General features: G+C 47.8%; 1 protein-coding gene across 1 annotated transcript; it reads right to left on the reverse strand.

The window, feature by feature from the left end:
• Positions 1-1,160: 1,160 nt before the first annotated feature.
• Positions 1,161-26,871, reverse strand: LOC115104780 (innate immunity activator protein-like). Its single transcript, XM_065020051.1, has 9 exons — positions 26,817-26,871; positions 26,369-26,502; positions 23,809-23,931; positions 23,302-23,542; positions 22,144-22,197; positions 21,752-22,043; positions 21,355-21,525; positions 19,683-20,472; positions 1,161-1,326 (listed from the first exon to the last, which is right to left on the reverse strand). Exons 1-9 carry the CDS (start codon positions 26,869-26,871, stop codon positions 1,231-1,233), a joined length of 1,956 nt encoding a protein of 651 aa, XP_064876123.1. The 3' UTR covers positions 1,161-1,230.
• Between the last annotated feature and the right edge of the window lie 330 nt (positions 26,872-27,201).

Below are 27,201 nucleotides of genomic sequence, written 5' to 3' on the forward strand. Positions count from 1 at the left end.
ACGTAACTTCTACAGTAAGCTATCTTGATATGTTATAGTCATTAACAAATGTATGAAACTTGCTACAAAAACATATCATATTTAACCTGAAGAAAATAATCTAATTGATTCACCTGATAATAATAATAACTTAATTTTTTAAATAAAATAAATTAACTGGCAAAGTGCCTTCATATATAAATGTCAAAGTTGCTTTGCATAAAGCATTAGATAAAATAGTGGTGGAGCTAGATACATATCACGGTGCCCTACTACCCATGGAGTCAACATCTTCTTCATTTTGTCGAGGACAGTTGTCCCTCACCAGGGACATATAATCTCACAGAGAGTCCATTGACTCAAAAAATACAGACATACTCAATAGTCTCGAGAAAGTCCTTCCCTCCTTTTGTGTAGCATAGCATACTGCAGTAGGGCAACTCCCCCTGGTTACAGCCAGAGACATATACTACAGTAGGGCAATTCCCCCTGGTTAAATTCAGAGACATATAATACAGTAGGGCAACTCCCCCTGGTTACAACCAGAGGCATATACTACAGTAGAGCAATTCCCCCTGGTTACATTCAGAGACATATACTACAGTAGGGCAACTCCCCCTGGTTACAGCCAGAGACATACACTACAGTAGGGCAACTCCCCCTGGTTACAGCCAGAGACATATACTACAGTAGGGCAATTCCCCCTGGTTAAATTCAGAGACATATAATACAGTAGGGCAACTCCCCCTGGTTACAACCAGAGGCATATACTACAGTAGAGCAATTCCCCCTGGTTACATTCAGAGACATATACTACAGTAGGGCAACTCCCCCTGGTTACAGCCAGAGACATACACTACAGTAGGGCAACTCCCCCTGGTTACAGCCAGAGACATATGATACAGTAGGGCAACTCCCCCTGGTTACAACCAGAGGCATATACTACAGTAGAGCAATTCCCCCTGGTTACAGCCAGAGACATATACTACAGTAGGGCAACTCCCCCTGGTTACAGCCAGAGACATATACTACAGTAGGGCAATTCCCCCTGGTTACATTCAGAGACATATAATACAGTAGGGCAACTCCCCCTGGTTACATTCAGAGACATACACTACAGTAGGGCAACTCCCCCTGGTTACAGCCAGAGACATATACTACAGTAGGGCAACTTCCCCTGGTTACAACCAGAGACATATACTGCATAGATATAGATATATATTGTGTACCATATACTGTATATGGCTGTGGTTACACCTGGCTGACGATCTCCAAGTCCTCTTCAACAAACCACTGTATAGGAGTTCCATCTGCAGCCCTCTGAAGGATCCGCTTCTGGTGGGGACCCTGAAACACAACAACACATTTCATTCCTGTTCATTATATTTAAATGTATACTTTCAATTGTAGTCATTTAGTAGACACTCTTATCCAGAGTGACTTACAGGAGCAATTAGGGTTAAGTGCCTTGCTTAAGGGCACATCAACAGATTTTTCACCTAGTCAGCTCGGAGATTCAAACCAGCGACTTTTCGGTTACTGTGCCAACGTTCTTAACTGTTAGGCTACCTGCTGCCCTACATACCATTACACTCTTAACCGCTAGGCTACCTGCCGCCCTATATACCATTACACTCTTAACCGCTAGGCTACCTGCCACCCTACATTACATTACACTCTTAACCGCTAGGCTACCTGCCACCCTACATTACATTACACTCTTAACCGCTAGGCTACCTGCCACCCTACATACCATTACACTCTTAACCGCTAGGCTACCTGCCACCCTATATACCATTACACTCTTAACCGCTAGGCTACCTGCCACCCTACATTACATTACACTCTTAACCGCTAGGCTACCTGCCACCCTATATACCATTACACTCTTAACCGCTAGGCTACCTGCCACCCTACATACCATTACACTCTTAACCGCTAGGCAACCTGCCACGCTACAAACCATTACACTCTTAACCGCTAGGCTACCTGCCACCCTACATACCATTACACTCTTAACCGCTAGGCTACCTGCCACCCTACATTACATTACACTCTTAACCGCGAGGCTACCTGCCACCCTACATTACATTACACTCTTAACCGCTAGGCTACCTGCCGCCCTACATACCATTACACTCTTAACCGCTAGGCAACCTGCCACCCTACATTACATTACTCTTAACCACTAGGCTACCTGCCACCCTACATTACATTACACTCTTAATCGCTAGGCAACCTGCCACCCAACATTATACTCTTAACCGCTAGGCTACCTGCCACCCTACATTACACTCTTAACCGCTAGGCTACCTGCCACCCTACATTACATTTCACTCTTAACCGCTAGGCTACCTGCCGCCCTACATTACATTTCACTCTTAACCGCTAGGCTACCTGCCACCCTACATTACATTTCACTCTTAACCGCTAGGCTACCTGCCACCCTACATTACATTACACTCTTAACCGCTAGGCTACCTGCCACCCTACATTACCCTCTTAACCGCTAGGCTACCTGCCGCCCTACATACCATTACACTCTTAACCGCTAGGCTACCTGCCGCCCTACATTACATTACACTCTTAACCGCTAGGCCACCTGCCACCCTACATTCCATTACACTCTACACCGCTAGGCTACCTGCCGCCCTACATTACATTACACTCTTAACCGCTAGGCTACCTGCCACCCTACATTACATTACACTCTTAACCGCTAGGCTCCCTGCCACCCTACATTACATTACACTCTTAACCGCTAGGCTACCTGCCACCCTACATTACATTACACTCTTAACCGCTAGGCTACCTGCCACCCTACATTACACTCTTAACCTCTAGGCTACCTGCCACCCTACATTACACTCTTAACCGCTAGGCTCCCTGCCACCCTACATTACACTCTTAACCACTAGGCTACCTGCCACCCTACATTACACTCTTAACCGCTAGGCTACCTGCCAGCCTACATTACACTCTTAACCGCTAGGCTACCTGCCACCCTACATTACACTCTTAACCGCTAGGCTCCTGCCACCCTACATTACACTCTTAACCGCTAGGCTACCTGCCACCCTACATTACATTACACTCTTAACCGCTAGGCTCCCTGCCACCCTACATTACACTCTTAACCGCTAGGCTCCCTGCCACCCTACATTACATTACACTCTTAACCGCTAGGCTCCCTGCCACCCTACATTACATTACACTCTTAACCGCTAGGCTCCCTGCCACCCTACATTACATTACACTCTTAACCGCTAGGCTACCTGCCACCCTACATTACATCACACTCTTAACCGCTAGGCTACCTGCCACCCTATATTACATTACACTCTTAACCACTAGGCTACCTGCCACCCTACATTACACTCTTAACCGCTAGGCTCCCTGCCACCCTACATTACACTCTTAACCGCTAGGCTCCCTGCCGCTCTACATTACATTACACTCTTAACCACTAGGCTACCTGCCACCCTACATTACATTACACTCTTAACCGCTAGGCTACCTGCCACCCTACATTACATTACACTCTTAACCGCTAGGCTACCTGCCACCCTACATTACATTACACTCTTAACCGCTAGGCTACCTGCCACCCTACATACCATTACACTCTTAACCGCTAGGCTACCTGCCACCCTATATACCATTACACTCTTAACCGCTAGGCTACCTGCCACCCTACATTACATTACACTCTTAACCGCTAGGCTACCTGCCACCCTACATACCATTACACTCTTAACCGCTAGGCTACCTGCCACCCTATATACCATTACACTCTTAACCGCTAGGCTACCTGCCACCCTACATTACATTACACTCTTAACCGCTAGGCTACCTGCCACCCTACATTACATTACACTCTTAACCGCTAGGCTACCTGCCACCCTACATTACCCTCTTAACCGCTAGGCTACCTGCCGCCCTACATACCATTACACTCTTAACCGCTAGGCTACCTGCCGCCCTACATTACATTACACTCTTAACCGCTAGGCTACCTGCCACCCTACATTACATTACACTCTTAACCGCTAGGCTCCCTGCCACCCTACATTACATTACACTCTTAACCGCTAGGCTACCTGCCACCCTACATTACATTACACTCTTAACCGCTAGGCTACCTGCCACCCTACATTACACTCTTAACCTCTAGGCTACCTGCCACCCTACATTACACTCTTAACCGCTAGGCTCCCTGCCACCCTACATTACACTCTTAACCACTAGGCTACCTGCCACCCTACATTACACTCTTAACCGCTAGGCTACCTGCCAGCCTACATTACACTCTTAACCGCTAGGCTACCTGCCACCCTACATTACACTCTTAACCGCTAGGCTCCCTGCCACCCTACATTACACTCTTAACCGCTAGGCTACCTGCCACCCTACATTACATTACACTCTTAACCGCTAGGCTCCCTGCCACCCTACATTACACTCTTAACCGCTAGGCTCCCTGCCACCCTACATTACATTACACTCTTAACCGCTAGGCTCCCTGCCACCCTACATTACATTACACTCTTAACCGCTAGGCTCCCTGCCACCCTACATTACATTACACTCTTAACCGCTAGGCTACCTGCCACCCTACATTACATCACACTCTTAACCGCTAGGCTACCTGCCACCCTATATTACATTACACTCTTAACCACTAGGCTACCTGCCACCCTACATTACACTCTTAACCGCTAGGCTCCCTGCCACCCTACATTACACTCTTAACCGCTAGGCTCCCTGCCGCTCTACATTACATTACACTCTTAACCACTAGGCTACCTGCCACCCTACATTACATTACACTCTTAACCGCTAGGCTACCTGCCACCCTACATTACATTACACTCTTAACCGCTAGGCTACCTGCCACCCTACATTACATTACACTCTTAACCGCTAGGCTACCTGCCACCCTACATACCATTACACTCTTAACCGCTAGGCTACCTGCCACCCTATATACCATTACACTCTTAACCGCTAGGCTACCTGCCACCCTACATTACATTACACTCTTAACCGCTAGGCTACCTGCCACCCTACATACCATTACACTCTTAACCGCTAGGCTACCTGCCACCCTATATACCATTACACTCTTAACCGCTAGGCTACCTGCCACCCTACATTACATTACACTCTTAACCGCTAGGCTACCTGCCACCCTACATTACATTACACTCTTAACCGCTAGGCTACCTGCCACCCTACATTACCCTCTTAACCGCTAGGCTACCTGCCGCCCTACATACCATTACACTCTTAACCGCTAGGCTACCTGCCGCCCTACATTACATTACACTCTTAACCGCTAGGCCACCTGCCACCCTACATTCCATTACACTCTTAACCGCTAGGCTACCTGCCGCCCTACATTACATTACACTCTTAACCGCTAGGCTACCTGCCACCCTACATTACATTACACTCTTAACCGCTAGGCTCCCTGCCACCCTACATTACATTACACTCTTAACCGCTAGGCTACCTGCCACCCTACATTACATTACACTCTTAACCGCTAGGCTACCTGCCACCCTACATTACACTCTTAACCTCTAGGCTACCTGCCACCCTACATTACACTCTTAACCGCTAGGCTCCCTGCCACCCTACATTACACTCTTAACCACTAGGCTACCTGCCACCCTACATTACACTCTTAACCGCTAGGCTACCTGCCAGCCTACATTACACTCTTAACCGCTAGGCTACCTGCCACCCTACATTACACTCTTAACCGCTAGGCTCCCTGCCACCCTACATTACACTCTTAACCGCTAGGCTACCTGCCACCCTACATTACATTACACTCTTAACCGCTAGGCTCCCTGCCACCCTACATTACACTCTTAACCGCTAGGCTCCCTGCCACCCTACATTACATTACACTCTTAACCGCTAGGCTCCCTGCCACCCTACATTACATTACACTCTTAACCGCTAGGCTCCCTGCCACCCTACATTACATTACACTCTTAACCGCTAGGCTACCTGCCACCCTACATTACATCACACTCTTAACCGCTAGGCTACCTGCCACCCTATATTACATTACACTCTTAACCACTAGGCTACCTGCCACCCTACATTACACTCTAACCGCTAGGCTCCTGCCACCCTACATTACACTCTTAACCGCTAGGCTCCCTGCCGCTCTACATTACATTACACTCTTAACCACTAGGCTACCTGCCACCCTACATTACATTACACTCTTAACCGCTAGGCTACCTGCCACCCTACATTACATTACACTCTTAACCGCTAGGCTACCTGCCACCCTACATTACATTACACTCTTAACCGCTAGGCTACCTGCCACCCTACATACCATTACACTCTTAACCGCTAGGCTACCTGCCACCCTATATACCATTACACTCTTAACCGCTAGGCTACCTGCCACCCTACATTACATTACACTCTTAACCGCTAGGCTACCTGCCACCCTACATACCATTACACTCTTAACCGCTAGGCTACCTGCCACCCTATATACCATTACACTCTTAACCGCTAGGCTACCTGCCACCCTACATTACATTACACTCTGAACCGCTAGGCTACCTGCCGCCCTACATACCATTACACTCTAAACCGCTAGGCTACCTGCCACCCTACATTACATTACACTCTTAACCGCTAGGCTACCTGCCACCCTATATACCATTACACTCTTAACCGCTAGGCTACCTGCCACCCTACATACCATTACACTCTTAACCGCTAGGCAACCTGCCACGCTACATACCATTACACTCTTAACCGCTAGGCTACCTGCCACCCTACATACCATTACACTCTTAACCTGCCACCCTACAGGGCTACCTGCCACCCTACATTACATTACACTCTTAACCGCTAGGCTACCTGCCACCCTACACATTACATTACACTCTTAACCGCTAGGCTACCTGCCACCCTACATTACATTACACTACTTTAACACGCTAGGGCAACCTGCCACCCTATTAAATCTTAACCGCTAGGCTACCTGCCACCCTACATTACACTCTTAACCGCTAGGCTACCTGCCACCCTACATTACACTCTTAACCGCTAGGCTACCTGCCACCCTACATTACATTACACTCTTAACCGCTAGGCTACCTGCCACCCTACATTACACTCTTAACCGCTAGGCTACCTGCCACCCTACATTACACTCTTAACCGCTAGGCTACCTGCCACCCTACATTACACTCTTAACCGCTAGGCTACCTGCCACCCTACATTACATTACACTCTTAACCGCTACATTACTCCTGCCACCCTACATTACATTACATTACACTCTTAACTACCTGCCACCCTACATTACATTACACTCTTAACTGCTAGGCTACCTGCCACCCTACATTACATTACACTCTTAACCGCTAGGCTACCTGCCACCCTACATTATTACACTCTTAACCGCTAGGCTACCTGCCACCCTACATTACATTACACTCTTAACCGCTAGGCTACCTGCCACCCTACATTACATTACACTCTTAACCGCTAGGCTACCTGCCACCCTACATTACATTACACTTTAACCGCTAGGCTACCTGCCACCCTACATTACACTCTTAACCGCTAGGCTACCTGCCACCCTACATTACATTACACTCTTAACCGCTAGGCTACCTGCCACCCTACATTACATTACACTCTTAACCGCTAGGCTACCTGCCACCCTACATTACACTTTAACACTAGGCTTAACCATTACACTCTTAACCGCTAGGCTACCTGCCACCCTACATTACACTAACATTACATTTACACTCTTAACCGCTAGGCTCCCTGCCACCCTACATTACACTCTTAACCGCTAGGCTACCTGCCACCCTACATTACACTCTTAACCGCTTACACATTACATTACACTTAACCGCTAGGCTACCTGCCACCCTACATTACCATTACACTCTTAACCGCTAGGCTACCTGCCACCCTACATTACATTACACTCTTAACCGCTAGGCTCCTGCCACCCTACATACATTACACTCTTAACCGCTAGGCTACCTGCCACCCTACATTACATTACACTCTTAACCGCTAGGCTACCTGCCACCCTACATTACATTACACTCTTAACCGCTAGGCTACCTGCCACCCTACATTACATTACACTTAACACTAGGCTACCTAACATCACACTCTTAACCGCTAGGCTACCTGCCACCCTATTACATTACATTACATTACACTCTTAACCACTAGGCTACCTGCCACCCTACATTACACTCTTAACCGCCATTTACACTCTTAACCGCTAGGCTACCTGCCACCCTACATTACATTACACTCTTAACCGCTAGGCTACCTGCCACCCTACATTACATTACACTCTTAACCGCTAGGCTACCTGCCACCCTTACACTCTTACATTACATTACACTCTTAACCGCTAGGCTACCTGCCACCCTACATTACACTCTTAACCGCTAGGCTACCTGCCACCCTACATTACACTTACAAACCGCTAGGCTCCCTGCCACCCTACATTACACTCTTAACCACTAGGCTACCTGCCACCCTACATTACATTACTCTTAACCGCTAGGCTGCCACCCTGCCACCCTACATTACATTACATCTTAACCGCTAGGCTACCTGCCACCCTACATTACATTACACTCTTAACCGCTAGGCTACCTGCCACCCTACATTACACTCTTAACCGCTACTCCCTGCCACCCTACATTACACTCTTAACCGCTAGGCTACCTGCCACCCTACATTACATTACACTCTTAACCGCTAGGCTCCTGCCACCCTACATTACATCCCTACCCTACATTACACTTAACCGCTAGGCTACCTGCCACATTACATTACACTCTTAACAGGCTACCTGCCACCCTACATTACATTACACTCTTAACCGCTAGGCTACCTGCCACCCTACATTACATTACACTCTTAACCGCTAGGCTACCTGCCACCCTACATTACACTCTTAACCGCTAGGCTACTGCCACCCTACATTACATTACACTTAACCGCTAGGCTACCTGCCACCCTACATTACATTACACCCTACATTACACTTACACTTAACCGCTAGGCTACCTGCCACCCTACATTACATTACACTCTTAACTGCTAGGCTACCTGCCACCCTATATACCATTACACTCTTAACCGCTAGGCTACCTGCCACCCTACATTACATTACACTCTTAACCGCTAGGCTACCTGCCACCCTACATACCATTACACTCTTAACCGCTAGGCTACCTGCCACCCTATATACCATTACACTCTTAACCGCTAGGCTACCTGCCACCCTACATTACATTACACTCTGAACCGCTAGGCTACCGCCGCCCTACATACCATTACACTCTAAACCGCTAGGCTACCTGCCACCCTACATTACATTACACTCTTAACCGCTAGGCTACCTGCCACCCTATATTACCATTACACTCTTAACCGCTAGGCTACCTGCCACCCTACATTACATTACACTCTTAACCGCTAGGCAACCTGCCACCTACATACATTACACTCTTAACCGCTAGGCTACCTGCCACCCTACATACCATTACACTCTTAACCGCTAGGCTACCTGCCACCCTACATTACATTACACTCTTAACCGCTAGGCTACCTGCCACCCTACATTACATTACTCTTATCCACTAGGCTACCTGCCACCCTACATTACATTACTCTTAACCGCTAGGCAACCTGCCACCCAACATTAAACTCTTAACCGCTAGGCTACCTGCCACCCTACATTACACTCTTAACACTACCTGCCACCCTACATTACACTCTTAACCGCTAGGCTACCTGCCACCCTACATTACATTACACTCTTAACCGCTAGGCTACCTGCCACCCTACATTACATTACACTCTTAACCACTAGGCTACCTGCCACCCTACATTACACTCTTAACCGCTAGGCTACCTGCCACCCTACATACCATTACTCTCTTAACCGCTAGGCTATCTGCCACCCTACATTACATTACACTCTTAACCGCTAGGCTACCTGCCACCCTACATTACACTCTTAACCGCTAGGCTACCTGCCACCCTACATTACATTTCACTCTTAACTGCTAGGCTACCTGCCACCCTACATTACATTTCACTCTTAACCGCTAGGCTACCTGCCACCCTACATTACATTACCCTCTTAACCGCTAGGCTACCTGCCGCCCTACATACCATTACACTCTTAACCGCTAGGCTACCTGCCACCCATACCATTACACTCTTAACCACTAGGCTACCTACCACCCTACATTACATTACACTCTTAACCGCTAGGCCACCTGCCACCCTACATTCCATTACACTCTTAACCGCTAGGCTACCTGCCACCCTACATTACATTACACTCTTAACCGCTAGGCTACCTGCCACCCTACATTACATTACACTCTTAACCGCTAGGCTACCTGCCACCCTACATTACATTACACTCTTAACCGCTAGGCTACCTGCCACCCTACATTACACTCTTACATTACACTCTTAACCGCTAGGCTACACCCTGGCTACCTGCCACCCTACATTACATTACTCTTAACCGCTAGGCTACCTGCCACCCTTACATTACACTCTTAACCGCTAGGCTACCTGCCACCCTACATTACACTCTTAACCGCTAGGCTCCCTGCCACCCTACATTACACTCTTAACCGCTAGGCTACATTACTGCCGCTAGGCCCTGCCACCCTACATACCATTACACTCTTAACCGCTAGGCTACCTGCCACCCTACATTACATTACACTCTTAACCGCTAGGCTACCTGCCACCCTACATACATTACACTCTTAACCGCTAGGCTACCTGCCACCCTACATTACATTACACTCTTAACCGCTAGGCTACCTGCCACCCTACATTACATTACACTCTTAACCGCTAGGCTACCTGCCACCCTACATTACATTACACTCTTAACCGCTAGGCTACCTGCCACCCTACATACCTCTTAACCGCTATACCTGCCACCCTATTACATTACACTCTTAACCGCTAGGCTACCTGCCACCCTACATTACATTACACTCTTAACCGCTAGGCTACCTGCCACCCTACATACCATTACACTCTTAACCGCTAGGCTACCTGCCACCCTATATACCATTACACTCTTAACCGCTAGGCTACCTGCCACCCTACATTACATTACACTCTGAACCGCTAGGCTACCTGCCGCCCTACATACCATTACACTCTAAACCGCTAGGCTACCTGCCACCCTACATTACATTACACTCTTAACCGCTAGGCTACCTGCCACCCTATATACCATTACACTCTTAACCGCTAGGCTACCTGCCACCCTACATACCATTACACTCTTAACCGCTAGGCAACCTGCCACGCTACATACCATTACACTCTTAACCGCTAGGCTACCTGCCACCCTACATACCATTACACTCTTAACCGCTAGGCTACCTGCCACCCTACATTACATTACACTCTTAACCGCGAGGCTACCTGCCACCCTACATTACATTACTCTTATCCACTAGGCTACCTGCCACCCTACATTACATTACACTCTTAACCGCTAGGCAACCTGCCACCCAACATTAAACTCTTAACCGCTAGGCTACCTGCCACCCTACATTACACTCTTAACCGCTAGGCTACCTGCCACCCTACATTACACTCTTAACCGCTAGGCTACCTGCCACCCTACATTACATTACACTCTTAACCGCTAGGCTACCTGCCACCCTACATTACACTCTTCACCACTAGGCTACCTGCCACCCTACATTACACTCTTAACCGCTAGGCTACCTGCCACCCTACATACCATTACTCTCTTACCCGCTAGGCTATCTGCCACCCTACATTACATTACACTCTTAACCGCTAGGCTACCTGCCACCCTACATTACACTCTTAACCGCTAGGCTACCTGCCACCCTACATTACATTTCACTCTTAACTGCTAGGCTACCTGCCGCCCTACATTACATTTCACTCTTAACCGCTAGGCTACCTGCCACCCTACATTACATTACCCTCTTAACCGCTAGGCTACCTGCCGCCCTACATACCATTACACTCTTAACCGCTAGGCTACCTGCCGCCCTACATACCATTACACTCTTAACCGCTAGGCTACCTACCACCCTACATTACATTACACTCTTAACCGCTAGGCCACCTGCCACCCTACATTCCATTACACTCTTAACCGCTAGGCTACCTGCCGCCTACATTACATTACACTCTTAACCGCTAGGCTACCTGCCACCCTACATTACATTACACTCTTAACCGCTAGGCTCCCTGCCACCCTACATTACATTACACTCTTAACCGCTAGGCTACCTGCCACCCTACATTACATTACACTCTTAACCGCTAGGCTACCTGCCACCCTACATTACACTCTTAACCTCTAGGCTACCTGCCACCCTACATTACACTCTTAACCGCTAGGCTCCCTGCCACCCTACATTACACTCTTAACCACTAGGCTACCTGCCACCCTACATTACACTCTTAACCGCTAGGCTACCTGCCAGCCTACATTACACTCTTAACCGCTAGGCTACCTGCCACCCTACATTACACTCTTAACCGCTAGGCTCCCTGCCACCCTACATTACACTTTAACCGCTAGGCTACCTGCCACCCTACATTACATTACACTCTTAACCGCTAGGCTCCCTGCCACCCTACATTACACTCTTAACCGCTAGGCTCCTGCCACCCTACATTACATTACACTCTTAACCGCTAGGCTCCTGCCACCCTACATTACATTACACTCTTAACCGCTAGGCTCCTGCCACCCTACATTACATTACACTCTTAACCGCTAGGCTACCTGCCACCCTACATTACATCACACTCTTAACCGCTAGGCTACCTGCCACCCTATATTACATTACACTCTTAACCGCTAGGCTCCCTGCCACCCTACATTACACTCTTAACCACTAGGCTACCTGCCACCCTACATTACACTCTTAACCGCTAGGCTCCCTGCCACCCTACATTACACTCTTAACCGCTAGGCTCCCTGCCGCTCTACATTACATTACACTCTTAACCGCTAGGCTACCTGCCACCCTACATTACATTACACTCTTAACCGCTAGGCTACCTGCCACCCTACATTACATTACACTCTTAACCGCTAGGCTACCTGCCACCCTACATTACATTACACTCTTAACCGCTAGGCTACCTGCCACCCTACATACCATTACACTCTTAACCGCTAGGCTACCTGCCACCCTATATACCATTACACTCTTAACCGCTAGGCTACCTGCCACCCTACATTACATTACACTCTGAACCGCTAGGCTACCTGCCGCCCTACATACCATTACACTCTAAACCGCTAGGCTACCTGCCACCCTACATTACATTACACTCTTAACCGCTAGGCTACCTGCCACCCTATATACCATTACACTCTTAACCGCTAGGCTACCTGCCACCCTACATACCATTACACTCTTAACCGCTAGGCAACCTGCCACGCTACATACCATTACACTCTTAACCGCTAGGCTACCTGCCACCCTACATACCATTACACTCTTAACCGCTAGGCTACCTGCCACCCTACATTACATTACACTCTTAACCGCGAGGCTACCTGCCACCCTACATTACATTACTCTTATCCACTAGGCTACCTGCCACCCTACATTACATTACACTCTTAACCGCTAGGCAACCTGCCACCCAACATTAAACTCTTAACCGCTAGGCTACCTGCCACCCTACATTACACTCTTAACCGCTAGGCTACCTGCCACCCTACATTACACTCTTAACCGCTAGGCTACCTGCCACCCTACATTACATTACACTCTTAACCGCTAGGCTACCTGCCACCCTACATTACACTCTTCACCACTAGGCTACCTGCCACCCTACATTACACTCTTAACCGCTAGGCTACCTGCCACCCTACATACCATTACTCTCTTACCCGCTAGGCTATCTGCCACCCTACATTACATTACACTCTTAACCGCTAGGCTACCTGCCACCCTACATTACACTCTTAACCGCTAGGCTACCTGCCACCCTACATTACATTTCACTCTTAACTGCTAGGCTACCTGCCGCCCTACATTACATTTCACTCTTAACCGCTAGGCTACCTGCCACCCTACATTACATTACCCTCTTAACCGCTAGGCTACCTGCCGCCCTACATACCATTACACTCTTAACCGCTAGGCTACCTGCCGCCCTACATACCATTACACTCTTAACCGCTAGGCTACCTACCACCCTACATTACATTACACTCTTAACCGCTAGGCCACCTGCCACCCTACATTCCATTACACTCTTAACCGCTAGGCTACCTGCCGCCCTACATTACATTACACTCTTAACCGCTAGGCTACCTGCCACCCTACATTACATTACACTCTTAACCGCTAGGCTCCCTGCCACCCTACATTACATTACACTCTTAACCGCTAGGCTACCTGCCACCCTACATTACATTACACTCTTAACCGCTAGGCTACCTGCCACCCTACATTACACTCTTAACCTCTAGGCTACCTGCCACCCTACATTACACTCTTAACCGCTAGGCTCCCTGCCACCCTACATTACACTCTTAACCACTAGGCTACCTGCCACCCTACATTACACTTTAACCGCTAGGCTACCTGCCAGCCTACATTACACTCTTAACCGCTAGGCTACCTGCCACCCTACATTACACTCTTAACCGCTAGGCTCCTGCCACCCTACATTACACTCTTAACCGCTAGGCTACCTGCCACCCTACATTACATTACACTCTTAACCGCTAGGCTCCCTGCCACCCATTACATTACACTCTTAACCGCCGCTAGGCTCCCTGCCACCCTACATTACATTACACTCTTAACCGCTAGGCTCCCTGCCACCCTACATTACATTACACTCTTAACCGCTAGGCTACCTGCCACCCTACATTACATTACACTCTTAACCGCTAGGCTACCTGCCACCCTATATTACATTACACTCTTAACCGCTAGGCTCCTGCCACCCTACATTACACTCTTAACCACTAGGCTACCTGCCACCCTACATTACACTCTTAACCGCTAGGCTCCCTGCCACCCTACATTACACTCTTAACCGCTAGGCTCCTGCCGCTCTACATTACATTACACTAGGCTACCTGCCACCCTACATTACATTACACTCTTAACCGCTAGGCTACCTGCCACCCTACATTACATTACACTCTTAACCGCTAGGCTCCCTGCCACCCTACATTACATTACACTCTTAACCGCTAGGCTACCTGCCACCCTACATTACACTCTTAACCGCTAGGCTCCCTGCCACCCTACATTACATTACACTCTTAACCGCTAGGCTCCCTGCCACCCTACATTACACTCTTAACCACTAGGCTACCTGCCACCCTACATTACACTCTTAACCGCTAGGTCCCTGCCACCCTACATTACACTCTTAACCGCTAGGCTCCCTGACGCTCTACATTACATTACCCTCTTAACCGCTAGGCTACCTGCCACCCTACATTACATTACACTCTTAACCGCTAGGCTCCCTGCCACCCTACATTACATTACACTCTTAACCGCTAGGCTACCTGCCACCCTACATTACATTACACTCTTAACCGCTAGGCTACCTGCCACCCTACATTACACTCTTAACCGCTAGGCTCCCTGCCACCCTACATTACACTCTTAACCGCTAGGCTACCTGCCACCCTACATTACATTACACTCTTAACCGCTAGGCTCCCTGCCACCCTACATTACACTCTTAACCGCTAGGCTCCCTGCCACCCTACATTACACTCTTAACCGCTAGGCTCCCTGCCGCTCTACATTACACTCTGAACCGCTAGGCTACCTGCCGCCCTACATACCATTACACTCTTAACCGCTAGGCTACCTGCCACCCTACATTACATTACACTCTTAACCGCTAGGCTACCTGCCACCCTATATACCATTACACTCTTAACCGCTAGGCTACCTGCCACCCTACATACCATTACACTCTTAACCGCTAGGCAACCTGCCACGCTACATACCATTACACTCTTAACCGCTAGGCTACCTGCCACCCTACATACCATTACACTCTTAACCGCTAGGCTACCTGCCACCCTACATTACATTACACTCTTAACCGCGAGGCTACCTGCCACCCTACATTACATTACACTCTTAACCGCTAGGCTACCTGCCGCCCTACATACCATTACACTCTTAACCGCTAGGCAACCTGCCACCCTACATTACATTACTCTTAACCACTAGGCTACCTGCCACCCTACATTACACTCTTAACCGCTAGGCTACCTGCCACCCTACATTACACTCTTAACCGCTAGGCTACCTGCCACCCTACATTACATTACACTCTTAACCGCTAGGCTACCTGCCACCCTACATTACATTACACTCTTAACCGCTAGGCTACCTGCCACCCTACATTACACTCTTAACCACTAGGCTACCTGCCACCCTACATTACACTCTTAACCGCTAGGCTACCTGCCACCCTACATACCATTACACTCTTACCCGCTAGGCTATCTGCCACCCTACATTACATTACACTCTTAACCGCTAGGCTACCTGCCACCCTACATTACACTCTTAACCGCTAGGCTACCTGCCACCCTACATTCCATTTCACTCTTAACCGCTAGGCTACCTGCCGCCCTACATTACATTTCACTCTTAACCGCTAGGCTACCTGCCACCCTACATTACATTTCACTCTTAACCGCTAGGCTACCTGCCACCCTACATTACATTACACTCTTAACCGCTAGGCTACCTGCCACCCTACATTACCCTCTTAACCGCTAGGCTACCTGCCGCCCTACATTACACTCTTAACCGCTAGGCTACCTGCCACCCTACATTACATTACACTCTTAACCGCTAGGCCACCTGCCACCCTGCATTCCATTACACTCTTAACCGCTAGGCTACCTGCCGCCCTACATTACATTACACTCTTAACCGCTAGGCTACCTGCCACCCTACATTACATTACACTCTTAACCGCTAGGCTCCCTGCCACCCTACATTACATTACACTCTTAACCGCTAGGCTACCTGCCACCCTACATTACATTACACTCTTAACCTCTAGGCTACCTGCCACCCTACATTACACTCTTAACCGCTAGGCTCCCTGCCACCCTACATTACACTCTTAACCACTAGGCTACCTGCCACGCTACATTACACTCTTAACCGCTAGGCTACCTGCCACCCTACATTACACTCTTAACCGCTAGGCTCCCTGCCACCCTACATTACACTCTTAACCGCTAGGCTACCTGCCACCCTACATTACATTACACTCTTAACCGCTAGGCTCCCTGCCACCCTACATTACACTCTTAACCACTTGGCTCCCTGCCACCCTACATTACATTACACTCTTAACCGCTAGGCTCCCTGCCACCCTACATTACATTACACTCTTAACCGCTAGGCTCCCTGCCACCCTACATTACATTACACTCTTAACCGCTAGGCTACCTGCCACCCTACATTACATCACACTCTTAACCGCTAGGCTACCTGCCACCCTATATTACATTACACTCTTAACCGCTATGCTCCCTGCCACCCTACATTACACTCTTAACCACTAGGCTACCTGCCACCCTACATTACACTCTTAACCGCTAGGCTCCCTGCCACCCTACATTACACTCTTAACCGCTAGGCTCCCTGCCGCTCTACATTACATTACACTCTTAACCGCTAGGCTACCTGCCACCCTACATTACATTACACTCTTAACCGCTAGGCTACCTGCCACCCTACATTACATTACACTCTTAACCGCTAGGCTACCTGCCACCCTACATTACACTCTTAACCGCTAGGCTCCCTGCCACCCTACATTACATTACACTCTTAACCGCTAGGCTCCCTGCCACCCTACATTACACTCTTAACCACTAGGCTACCTGCCACCCTACATTACACTCTTAACCGCTAGGCTACCTGCCAGCCTACATTACACTCTTAACCGCTAGGCTACCTGCCACCCTACATTACACTCTTAACCGCTAGGCTCCCTGCCACCCTACATTACACTCTTAACCGCTAGGCTCCCTGCCACCCTACATTACATTACACTCTTAACCGCTAGGCTCCCTGCCACCCTACATTACATTACACTCTTAACCGCTAGGCTCCCTGCCACCCTACATTACATTACACTCTTAACCGCTAGGCTACCTGCCACCCTACATTACATCACACTCTTAACCGCTAGGCTACCTGCCACCCTATATTACATTACACTCTTAACCGCTAGGCTCCCTGCCACCCTACATTACACTCTTAACCACTAGGCTACCTGCCACCCTACATTACACTCTTAACCGCTAGGCTCCCTGCCACCCTACATTACACTCTTAACCGCTAGGCTCCCTGCCGCTCTACATTACATTACACTCTTAACCGCTAGGCTACCTGCCACCCTACATTACATTAGACTCTTAACCGCTAGGCTACCTGCCACCCTACATTACATTACACTCTTAACCGCTAGGCTACCTGCCACCCTACATTACATTACACTCTTAACCGCTAGGCTCCCTGCCACCCTACATTACATTACACTCTTAACCGCTAGGCTACCTGCCACCCTACATTACACTCTTAACCGCTAGGCTCCCTGCCACCCTACATTACATTACACTCTTAACCGCTAGGCTCCCTGCCACCCTACATTACACTCTTAACCACTAGGCTACCTGCCACCCTACATTACACTCTTAACCGCTAGGCTCCCTGCCACCCTACATTACACTCTTAACCGCTAGGCTCCCTGACGCTCTACATTACATTACACTCTTAAGCGCTAGGCTCCCTGCCACCCTACATTACATTACACTCTTAACCGCTAGGCTACCTGCCACCCTACATTACATTACACTCTTAACCGCTAGGCTACCTGCCACCCTACATTACACTCTTAACCGCTAGGCTCCCTGCCACCCTACATTACACTCTTAACCGCTAGGCTACCTGCCACCCTACATTACATTACACTCTTAACCGCTAGGCTCCCTGCCACCCTACATTACACTCTTAACCGCTAGGCTCCCTGCCACCCTACATTACATTACACTCTTAACCGCTAGGCTCCCTGCCACCCTACATTACATTACACTCTTAACCGCTAGGCTACCTGCCACCCTACATTACATCACACTCTTAACCGCTAGGCTACCTGCCACCCTATATTACATTACACTCTTAACCGCTAGGCTCCCTGCCACCCTACATTACACTCTTAACCACTAGGCTACCTGCCACCCTACATTACACTCTTAACCGCTAGGCTCCCTGCCACCCTACATTACACTCTTAACCGCTAGGCTCCCTGCCGCTCTACATTACATTACACTCTTAACCGCTAGGCTACCTGCCACCCTACATTACATTACACTCTTAACCGCTAGGCTACCTGCCACCCTACATTACATTACACTCTTAACCGCTAGGCTACCTGCCACCCTACATTACATTACACTCTTAACCGCTAGGCTACCTGCCACCCTACATTACATTACACTCTTAATCGCTAGGCTACCTGCCACCCTACATTACATTCCCGTTCCTTTAATATCAATATGAGATGTTAGTAATGCTATGGTGGTGAGTGTTAGGGGGCATCCTCACCTGCAGGTAGGGCGGGAGGTGAGGGGACGTGGGGCTCTTCACTCTGAACGACCCCTGGCCTTCCAGGGAACTCGGGCGTGACTTCTGGAACTGGTTCCAGGACTTGAACTCGTCTGACGACATCTCCCTGGGCAACACCCGGGCAGGTTGGTTGGGGTACTCCCTCAGTGACGGGGTATGTACCAGGCGAGTGTAGGGGGGTGGAGGCTTCAGAACTCTCCTGGGGGATGACGGTGGGGGCCCCTGCTGCCAGTGTCTGTGCTGCTGCTGTGGCTGGGGGGGGCGGGAGGGGGACAGGTAAAGACCCTTCCCCAGGGGACTGCCCAGGTCCTGTGGGGAAAGAGGGGAACAGGTGCCTTCCTCTGCCATTCTTCTTCTCAAGCTGGGAGAGGACCAGTGCTGGTTGTTTTTCTTGTGAAAGCTGGAGCCATTCAACGCAGGGCTGGTGGGACTTTGGGCTCCGTAGTGGAAGCCATAGGGAGGAGGGCAGAGCTTGGGGATCTCGGGAGATGCGGGGCCCTCCCTGTCTTTGTGATTATCTCTGTCCGTGTCCCGGCTGGGGGGGCTGGTGTAGGAGGGGACAGAGTGTTCAGAGCTGCTGTCCTCAGAGCTGGACTGGTACAGTCGCTGGGGGCTGGTGTAGGATGGGACAGAGTGTTCAGAGCTGGACTGGTACAGACGCTGGGGGGTGTACTGTGGAGACCGAACCAGGAACTCTGGCCGTCGGCGTGGCAACCTGGCTCTCCCACGTCCCTCACCCAGGTCATGAGTGGGCTTACTTCTGGGAAGCCTGAGAAGAGGGAAAAAAGACAGGGGAGAGAAAAGTGAGCTACTGTGATGCACTTTGTGTCTGTCTGTCTCCCTATACTGTGCAATTAATATAGCAACTTCATTATTAAATGCGATCTAATCTAGTCAATGTATTTTATCAATATAATTTATGTAACCTATTACCCACCCACAATAATAGACATACAAGAAGACACAATAAAGATAATCAACACCTTTATCTGTGTTATGGTGTTGATGTTCTGTGTTATGGTGTTGATGTTCTGTGTTATGGTATTGACGTTCTGTGTTATGGTGTTGATGTTCTGTGTTATGGTGTTGATGTTCTGTGTTATGGTGTTGGCGTTCTGTGTTATGGTGTTGGCGTTCTGTGTTATGGTGTTGGCGTTCTGTGTTATGGTGTTGACGTTCTGTGTTATGGTGTTGATGTTCTGTGTTATGGTGGATATGTTCTGTGTTATGGCGTCGACAGTCTGTGTTATGGTGTCGACAGTCTGTGTTATGGCGTCGACAGTCTGTGTTATGGCGTCGACAGTCTGTGTTATGGCGTCGACAGTCTGTGTTATGGCGTCGACAGTCTGTGTTATGGCGTCGACAGTCTGTGTTATGGTGTCGACAGTCTGTCGACAGTCTGTGTTATGGTGTCGACAGTCTGTGTTATGGCGTCGACAGTCTGTGTTATGGTGTCGACAGTCTGTGTTATGGTGTCAACAGTCTGTCGACAGTCTGTGTTATGGTGTCGACAGTCTGTGTTATGGCGTCGACAGTCTGTGTTATGGCATCGACAGTCTGTCGACAGTCTGTGTTATGGTGTCGACAGTCTGTGTTATGGCGTCGACAGTCTGTGTTATGGTGGTGACGTTGTTAAGCGTTAGTTGGTTACCTGAAGGACAGGGAGTACTGTCTGCGTACATGCAGCTCTGGAGTAGAGGGGGCGCTGGAGGAGTTGATCTGTCCATGTCTCAGAGCCAGGTTCTTAATGGAGGGGAAGTGGGAGGGCAGGACTCTGCTGTCTGCAGGGAACACTGGGGTCCCTACTGGGGTCCCTACTGGACTTCTGCTCAGAAAAAGAGGGAGAGAGAAAGAGTGGGCAGGGCAGGATTTAGACAACTGCTAGTTTAAAAGTTAGAGGATGTAGTTTATGTAGTCAAAACCAAAACCTTTTTTATGGGGTTCTGGGCAGAATAAATATTTGAGTCGTGAAGTAGGACCTGCACACTCAGTTGCTCCACCTTTATTGGTTAACAGCGTTCTGATCCAAAAAGGATATGGACTCTTACCTGGGCCTGCTTCTGCAGACAGAGAGAGGTGTGTTAGGTTTCAGATAGGGCTGGTCCAGATTAGACTCTCTCCAGGGGGAGTTCTGGATGGGGGAGCGCTCAGGAAACTCCACACTGCAGCTGGAGCCCATACTGGAGGTCTGGGTCGGCTCCACACTGCAGCTGGAGCCGAGGCTCTGGCTCTGGGCTGAGGTGTGATGGAGACTGCCCTGGGAGGAGGAGGACTGGAGGGACAGGGAGCCCACAGAGGACTGTATGAGTGGGTCTACAGATGATGAGGAAGAGAGAGAGTCTATGGATAGACAGAGGAGACACAATAGAAAGGGTCAGACATGACACTTTGGAATAGTTGAATTGTATTGGCATTTCTACTGTGTTAGTTGATAACTCACCATCGTCCAGGGCCACTGCATCAGACAGGGAGCTGTCGTCAGACATGCACAGATCTGGGGACAGAAATAAAGGCTTTATTTAAGACTTCATTCAATTAGGGGAAGGGGTTGTGAAAATGATCAACATTGTAGTGTAATTCTTCTGACATGTACTGCTTATGTGATTCAATAACTAAACAATTGTGAATTAAAAAAAACTCCAACCTCCATCGGAATGAGTGAGAATATAACCAAAGACAATATCGTATGAAAATAGGCATAGCCTTAATGGCCATGCACTCTTAGAATCTCTTAGAATCTTCCTAGGTTCCAGCCTTTCTAGGGAGTTTTTCCTAGCCACCGTTCGAATGCATCTGCATTGCTTTTAGGCTGGGTTTCTGAATACGAACTTTGTGACATCTGCTTACATAAAAAGGGCTTTATAAATACATTTCATTGATCGGCAGAAACTGCCTATCAATCAATGTCATGGCGACCTTGGCTAGCTAAGCTCATGCGTAGAAACATGTCATCAGGTCTTAACTGTCCAATAAAAATAGTATCTGAAATACTTCTTCAGTATATCCTGTCCACAGGGGGCTGCTCAGGGGAGGACGGCTCATAATAATGGCTGGAATGGTGTTAAACACCTGGAAACTGTGTGTTTGATGTGTCTGATACCATTACATTTATTCCGTTCCATCCATTACTATGAGCCGTCCTCCCCAATTAAGGTGCCACCGGCCTCCTGTGATCCTGTTGCTATCATCCGTAAAATATCTGTATAAATTAATTGGTCCCAATTAAGTATGAACAACAGTACAACTATAAAACTCAAAGGCACTCATTCGAAGGAAATTTGTTTTTGACAAAAATGAAAACTTGTCAGGTCGTCACTTTCACTAGGTTGGAGTTATAACATGTTCAACTACTTAAGAAATGGGATACAATCTAGGTTGTGCCTTTAGATTTAGAGAAAATGAACAACTAAGGAATCATTTTTCATTTCTCTCATCGACTTCTCAAGCTCCAGCCTGGTCTGCTTGGTTTGCTTCGCAAGCGTTCCTGGAAGTCTCACAATGTTTAGAAACTGTGATTCTGTATAACCTAAGCTCCCTGCAGACTGCAGAGCCCAATGTGGCCAGATGGGGGCAGCAGTAGCACAGGCACAGCATTCACCTCTGTGTTTGGCTGTGTTGTTGTTCTTGTTGGTCGGTGGAGAGGAGCACTCGTTTCTGATCCTGTGCTGAAACACAGCTTCCTGGAGATCCTTAACTTTCCTATCTTCCCTCTTACACTGCTGCAGCCTGCTCTTCTTCTGTGGTTTGGACAGGTGCTCCTCCACTGAGAGTCTACGGGCCGCTTCAACGATCTGGAGCTGCAAGGCCAGGTCTGCCTCTAAGGAATGAAGCTCTGAATCCTGAGTGAGAGAAAGTTTTTATTTTTATTTTGCTTAGATGAATAACAATGAACTATCAATTTAATAGACTTCTTGATTGGGCTGGGTTTAAGGAAATAAATACTGTATTCAGTGTTCAAATCTCTCTATCTGATATGCACTTTGCCTTTGCTTATAAGCTTTACGACATATTGTTAGGAAAAACTCCTGACCTTACCTATTACCAATACTGTGTAATATAGGAAGTGTAAAGGATGACCGTGGGAAGGGTTCATATTGCTCTGTACCTCTCCATCCTGGTGGATGAGACTGTCATCCAGTTTGAAGGTAGCTCCTATCCTCCTTCGGACACGAGGGGGCTTCTCATCAAGAAGTAGGGGGTAGTCTGAAGACAACTTACCTGTCAGCTCCTGTAAAATAAATACAATCCAAAGTCAACTGAATTCATTTCTAAACATACCCCTAAGAGACTAGATCTGAAAGAGCAGTCTGTAACTCTTCTATGAACCATTGGTATGTAAATATGAGACTCAGTTTTGTGACGTGCAGGAGACTTATGTTAGCCCACTGAACTACAACCTAGGCATTACCTCAGGGCGCTAACATAGGTCTTCAGGTCTCAGGCTAGGTTAGACACTCACAGCCTCCCTGACGCAAAAAATATATATATATAATTATTATTTATTTTTTATATATTTTTTATTAGTGGGTAGATCAGCTTTAATATTGCAGATAGATTGTAGCTTCCATCAATGTAATTGTCTGCATCACCCATATTGTCACGTGTGCTCCCTCGCTGGCCTCTAGGTCACCAGGCTGCTCATTAGGGCGCACACCTGTCACCAGCGTTACGTGCATAATGACACTCACCTGGACTCTATCACCTCCTTGATCACCTGCCCTTTATATGTCACTCCCTTTGGTTTCCTCCCCAGTCGTCATTGTTCCTGTTTCATGTCGGTGACTGTTTGTGTTTCTTGTTTTGGTCATTAATTAAATGTATTCACTCCCTGAACTTGCTTCCCGACTCTCAGTGTACATCGTTACACATATATTTTTGTTGCAAATATATATACAGTACCAGTCAAAAGTTTGGATACACCTACTCATTCAAGGGTTTTTCTTTATTTTTTAACATGAAATAACACCATATATAACACCATATATTTTATATTTGAGATTCTTCAAAGTAGCCACCCTTTGCCTTGATGACAGCTTTGCACACTCCTAGCATTCTCTCAACCAGCTTCATGAGGTAGTCACCTGGAATGCATTTCAATTAACAGGTGTGCCTTGTTAAAAGTTGTGGAATTTCTTTCCTTAATGCATTTGAGCCAATCAGTTGTGTTCAAACAAGGTATGGGTGGTATACAGAAGATGGCTCTATTTGGTAAAAGACCAAGTCCATATTATGGCAAGAACAGCTCAAATAAGCAAAGAGAAATGACAGTCCATCATCACTTTAAGACATGAAGGTCAGTCAATGCGGAAAATTTCAAGAACTTTGAAACTTTCTTCAAGTGCAGTTGCAAAACAATTAAGCGATACGATGAAACTGGTTCTCATGAGGACTGCCACAGGAAAGGAAGACCCAGAGGTACCTCTGCTGCAGAGGATAAGTTCATTAGAGTTACCAGCCTCAGAAATTGCAGCTCAACTAAATGCGTCACAGAGTTCAAGTAACAGACGCATCTCGACATCAATTCTTCAGAGGAGAATGCGTGAATTTAATTTTTTACTTTTTTAATGTTACCTTTATTTAACTAGGCAAGTCAGTTCAGAACAAATTCTTACTTACAATGACGGCCTAGGAACAGTGGGTTAACTGACTTGTTAACCCACTGTTAATAACAGTGGCAGAATGACAGATTTGTACCTTGTCAGCTAAGGAATTCGAAATTGCAACCTTTCGGTTACTAGCCCAAAGCTCTAACCACTAGGCTACCTGCCGCCCCAATCAGGCCTTTGTGGTCGAATTGCTGCAAAGAAACCACTACTAAAGGACATCAATAAGAAGAGACTTGCTTGGGCCAAGAAACAGGAGCAATGGACATTAGACCAGAAGAAATCTGTCCTTTGGTCTGATGAGTCCAACCACCGTGTTTTTGTGAGACAAAGAGTAGGTGACCGGATGATCTCTGCATATGTGTCTCTGCATATGTGGTTCCCACTGTGAAGCATCGAGGAGGAGGTGTGATGGTGCTTTGCTGGTGACACTGTCAGTGATTTATTTAGAATTCAAGGCACACTTAACCAGCATGGCTACCACAGCATTCTGCAGAGATACGCCATCCCATCTGGTTTGCGTGTAGTTGGACTATCAATTGTTTTTCTACAGGACAATGACCCAAAACACATCTCCAGGCTGTGTAAGGGCTATTTGACCAAGAAAGAGAGTGATGGAGTGCTGCATCAGATGACCTGGCTTTCACAATCACCCGACCTCAACCCAATTGAGATGGTTTGGGATGAGTTGGACAGCAGAGTGAAGGAAAAGCAGCCAACAAATGCTCAACATATGTGGGAACTCCTTCAAGACTGTTGGAAAAGCATTCCTCGTGAAGCTGGTTGAGAGAATGCCAAGAGTGTGCAAAGCTGTCATCAAGGCAAAGGGTGGCTACTTTGAAGAATCTCAAATATAAAATATATTTTGATTTGTTTATCACTTTTTTGGTTACTACATGATTCCATATGTGTTATTTCATAGTTTAATGTCTTCACTATTAATCTACAATGTAGAAAACCCCTGGAATGAGTAGGTGTGTCCAAACTTTTGACTGGTACTGTATGTATATATATCTCAACACCGGTATAGATATGCATAAATACAATAGTGTGAATACTCACAGCCTCTCTAATGCAGAGCTTCTTGAGGTCCAGTAGACACAGTTCCAGCCTGTTCTCCAGAGCCTGGTGCTTCAGCCTCATGACCCGGGTGTGGGTGGTCAGGTCCTTGACTGGCAACGTGGGGCTGTCGGGACCTGAGATTATGTTAATGGAGATTTTTCCACAGAGCACAGGCCTCATGCAGGCATCACATGGTGCCACATTTGGTGCTTTTATCACAGAATTAACGATTGCTATAGATTATAGACATTTCAGCAAGCTTGCCAACTATCAATACACTTTATCTCCTGAATTTATCTCCTGAATTTATCTCTGAAGTTCAATATTTGATAGGATAGATTTAGGTCTCAGCATTAATAATGCGTTCAGTGCTTTCCGTAAAGATTTATATCTGAACCTAGAATGGATCTCTTTCACATTTAGGGTTGTTGATGTGTTAAGCTCTTACCAGAGTTGAGAATGATCCCACTGTCAGTGTCACTGGTCTCCTCTTTATCCACCATGGCTGTTGGAAGGTATTTTCACACTGTTAAAACCTGTTGGAAAATAGATAAATATTTCAATCAGATTTATTAAATCATCCTTATTCACCAAAAACATATCCAGCTTTATGATCACTCAGGACAGGGGAAAACTGATTCACCTGCTCTGTCCTCCCTCCCTCCTACCCTGTTCTCCCTCCTGCTCTGTTCTCCCTCCCTCCTGCCCTGTCCTCCCTCCCTCCTGCTCTGTCCTCCCTCCCTCCTGCCCTGTCCTCCCTCCCTCCTGCCCTGTTCTCCCTCCCTCCTGCCCTGTTCTCCCTCCCTCCTGCTCTGTTCTCCCTCCCTCCTGCC

This window comes from Oncorhynchus nerka, linkage group LG7, assembly GCF_034236695.1.
Source record: "Oncorhynchus nerka isolate Pitt River linkage group LG7, Oner_Uvic_2.0, whole genome shotgun sequence".
NCBI lineage: Eukaryota > Metazoa > Chordata > Actinopteri > Salmoniformes > Salmonidae > Oncorhynchus > Oncorhynchus nerka.

Bases quoted from the DNA above. Each gene is read 5' to 3' on its own strand.
- LOC115104780 (XM_065020051.1), bottom strand. From the start codon at position 26,871: ATGGTGGATAAAGAGGAGACCAGTGACACTGACAGTGGGATCATTCTC. The intron at 23,932-26,368 runs GTGAGTATTCAC...TTTATTTTACAG, and splicing joins AGCTCTGCATTAGAGAGGCT to GAGCTGACAGGTAAGTTGTC. The intron at 1,327-19,682 runs GTGAGGATGCCC...GTTGTGTTTCAG, and splicing joins ACCTCCCGCCCTACCTGCAG to GGTCCCCACCAGAAGCGGAT.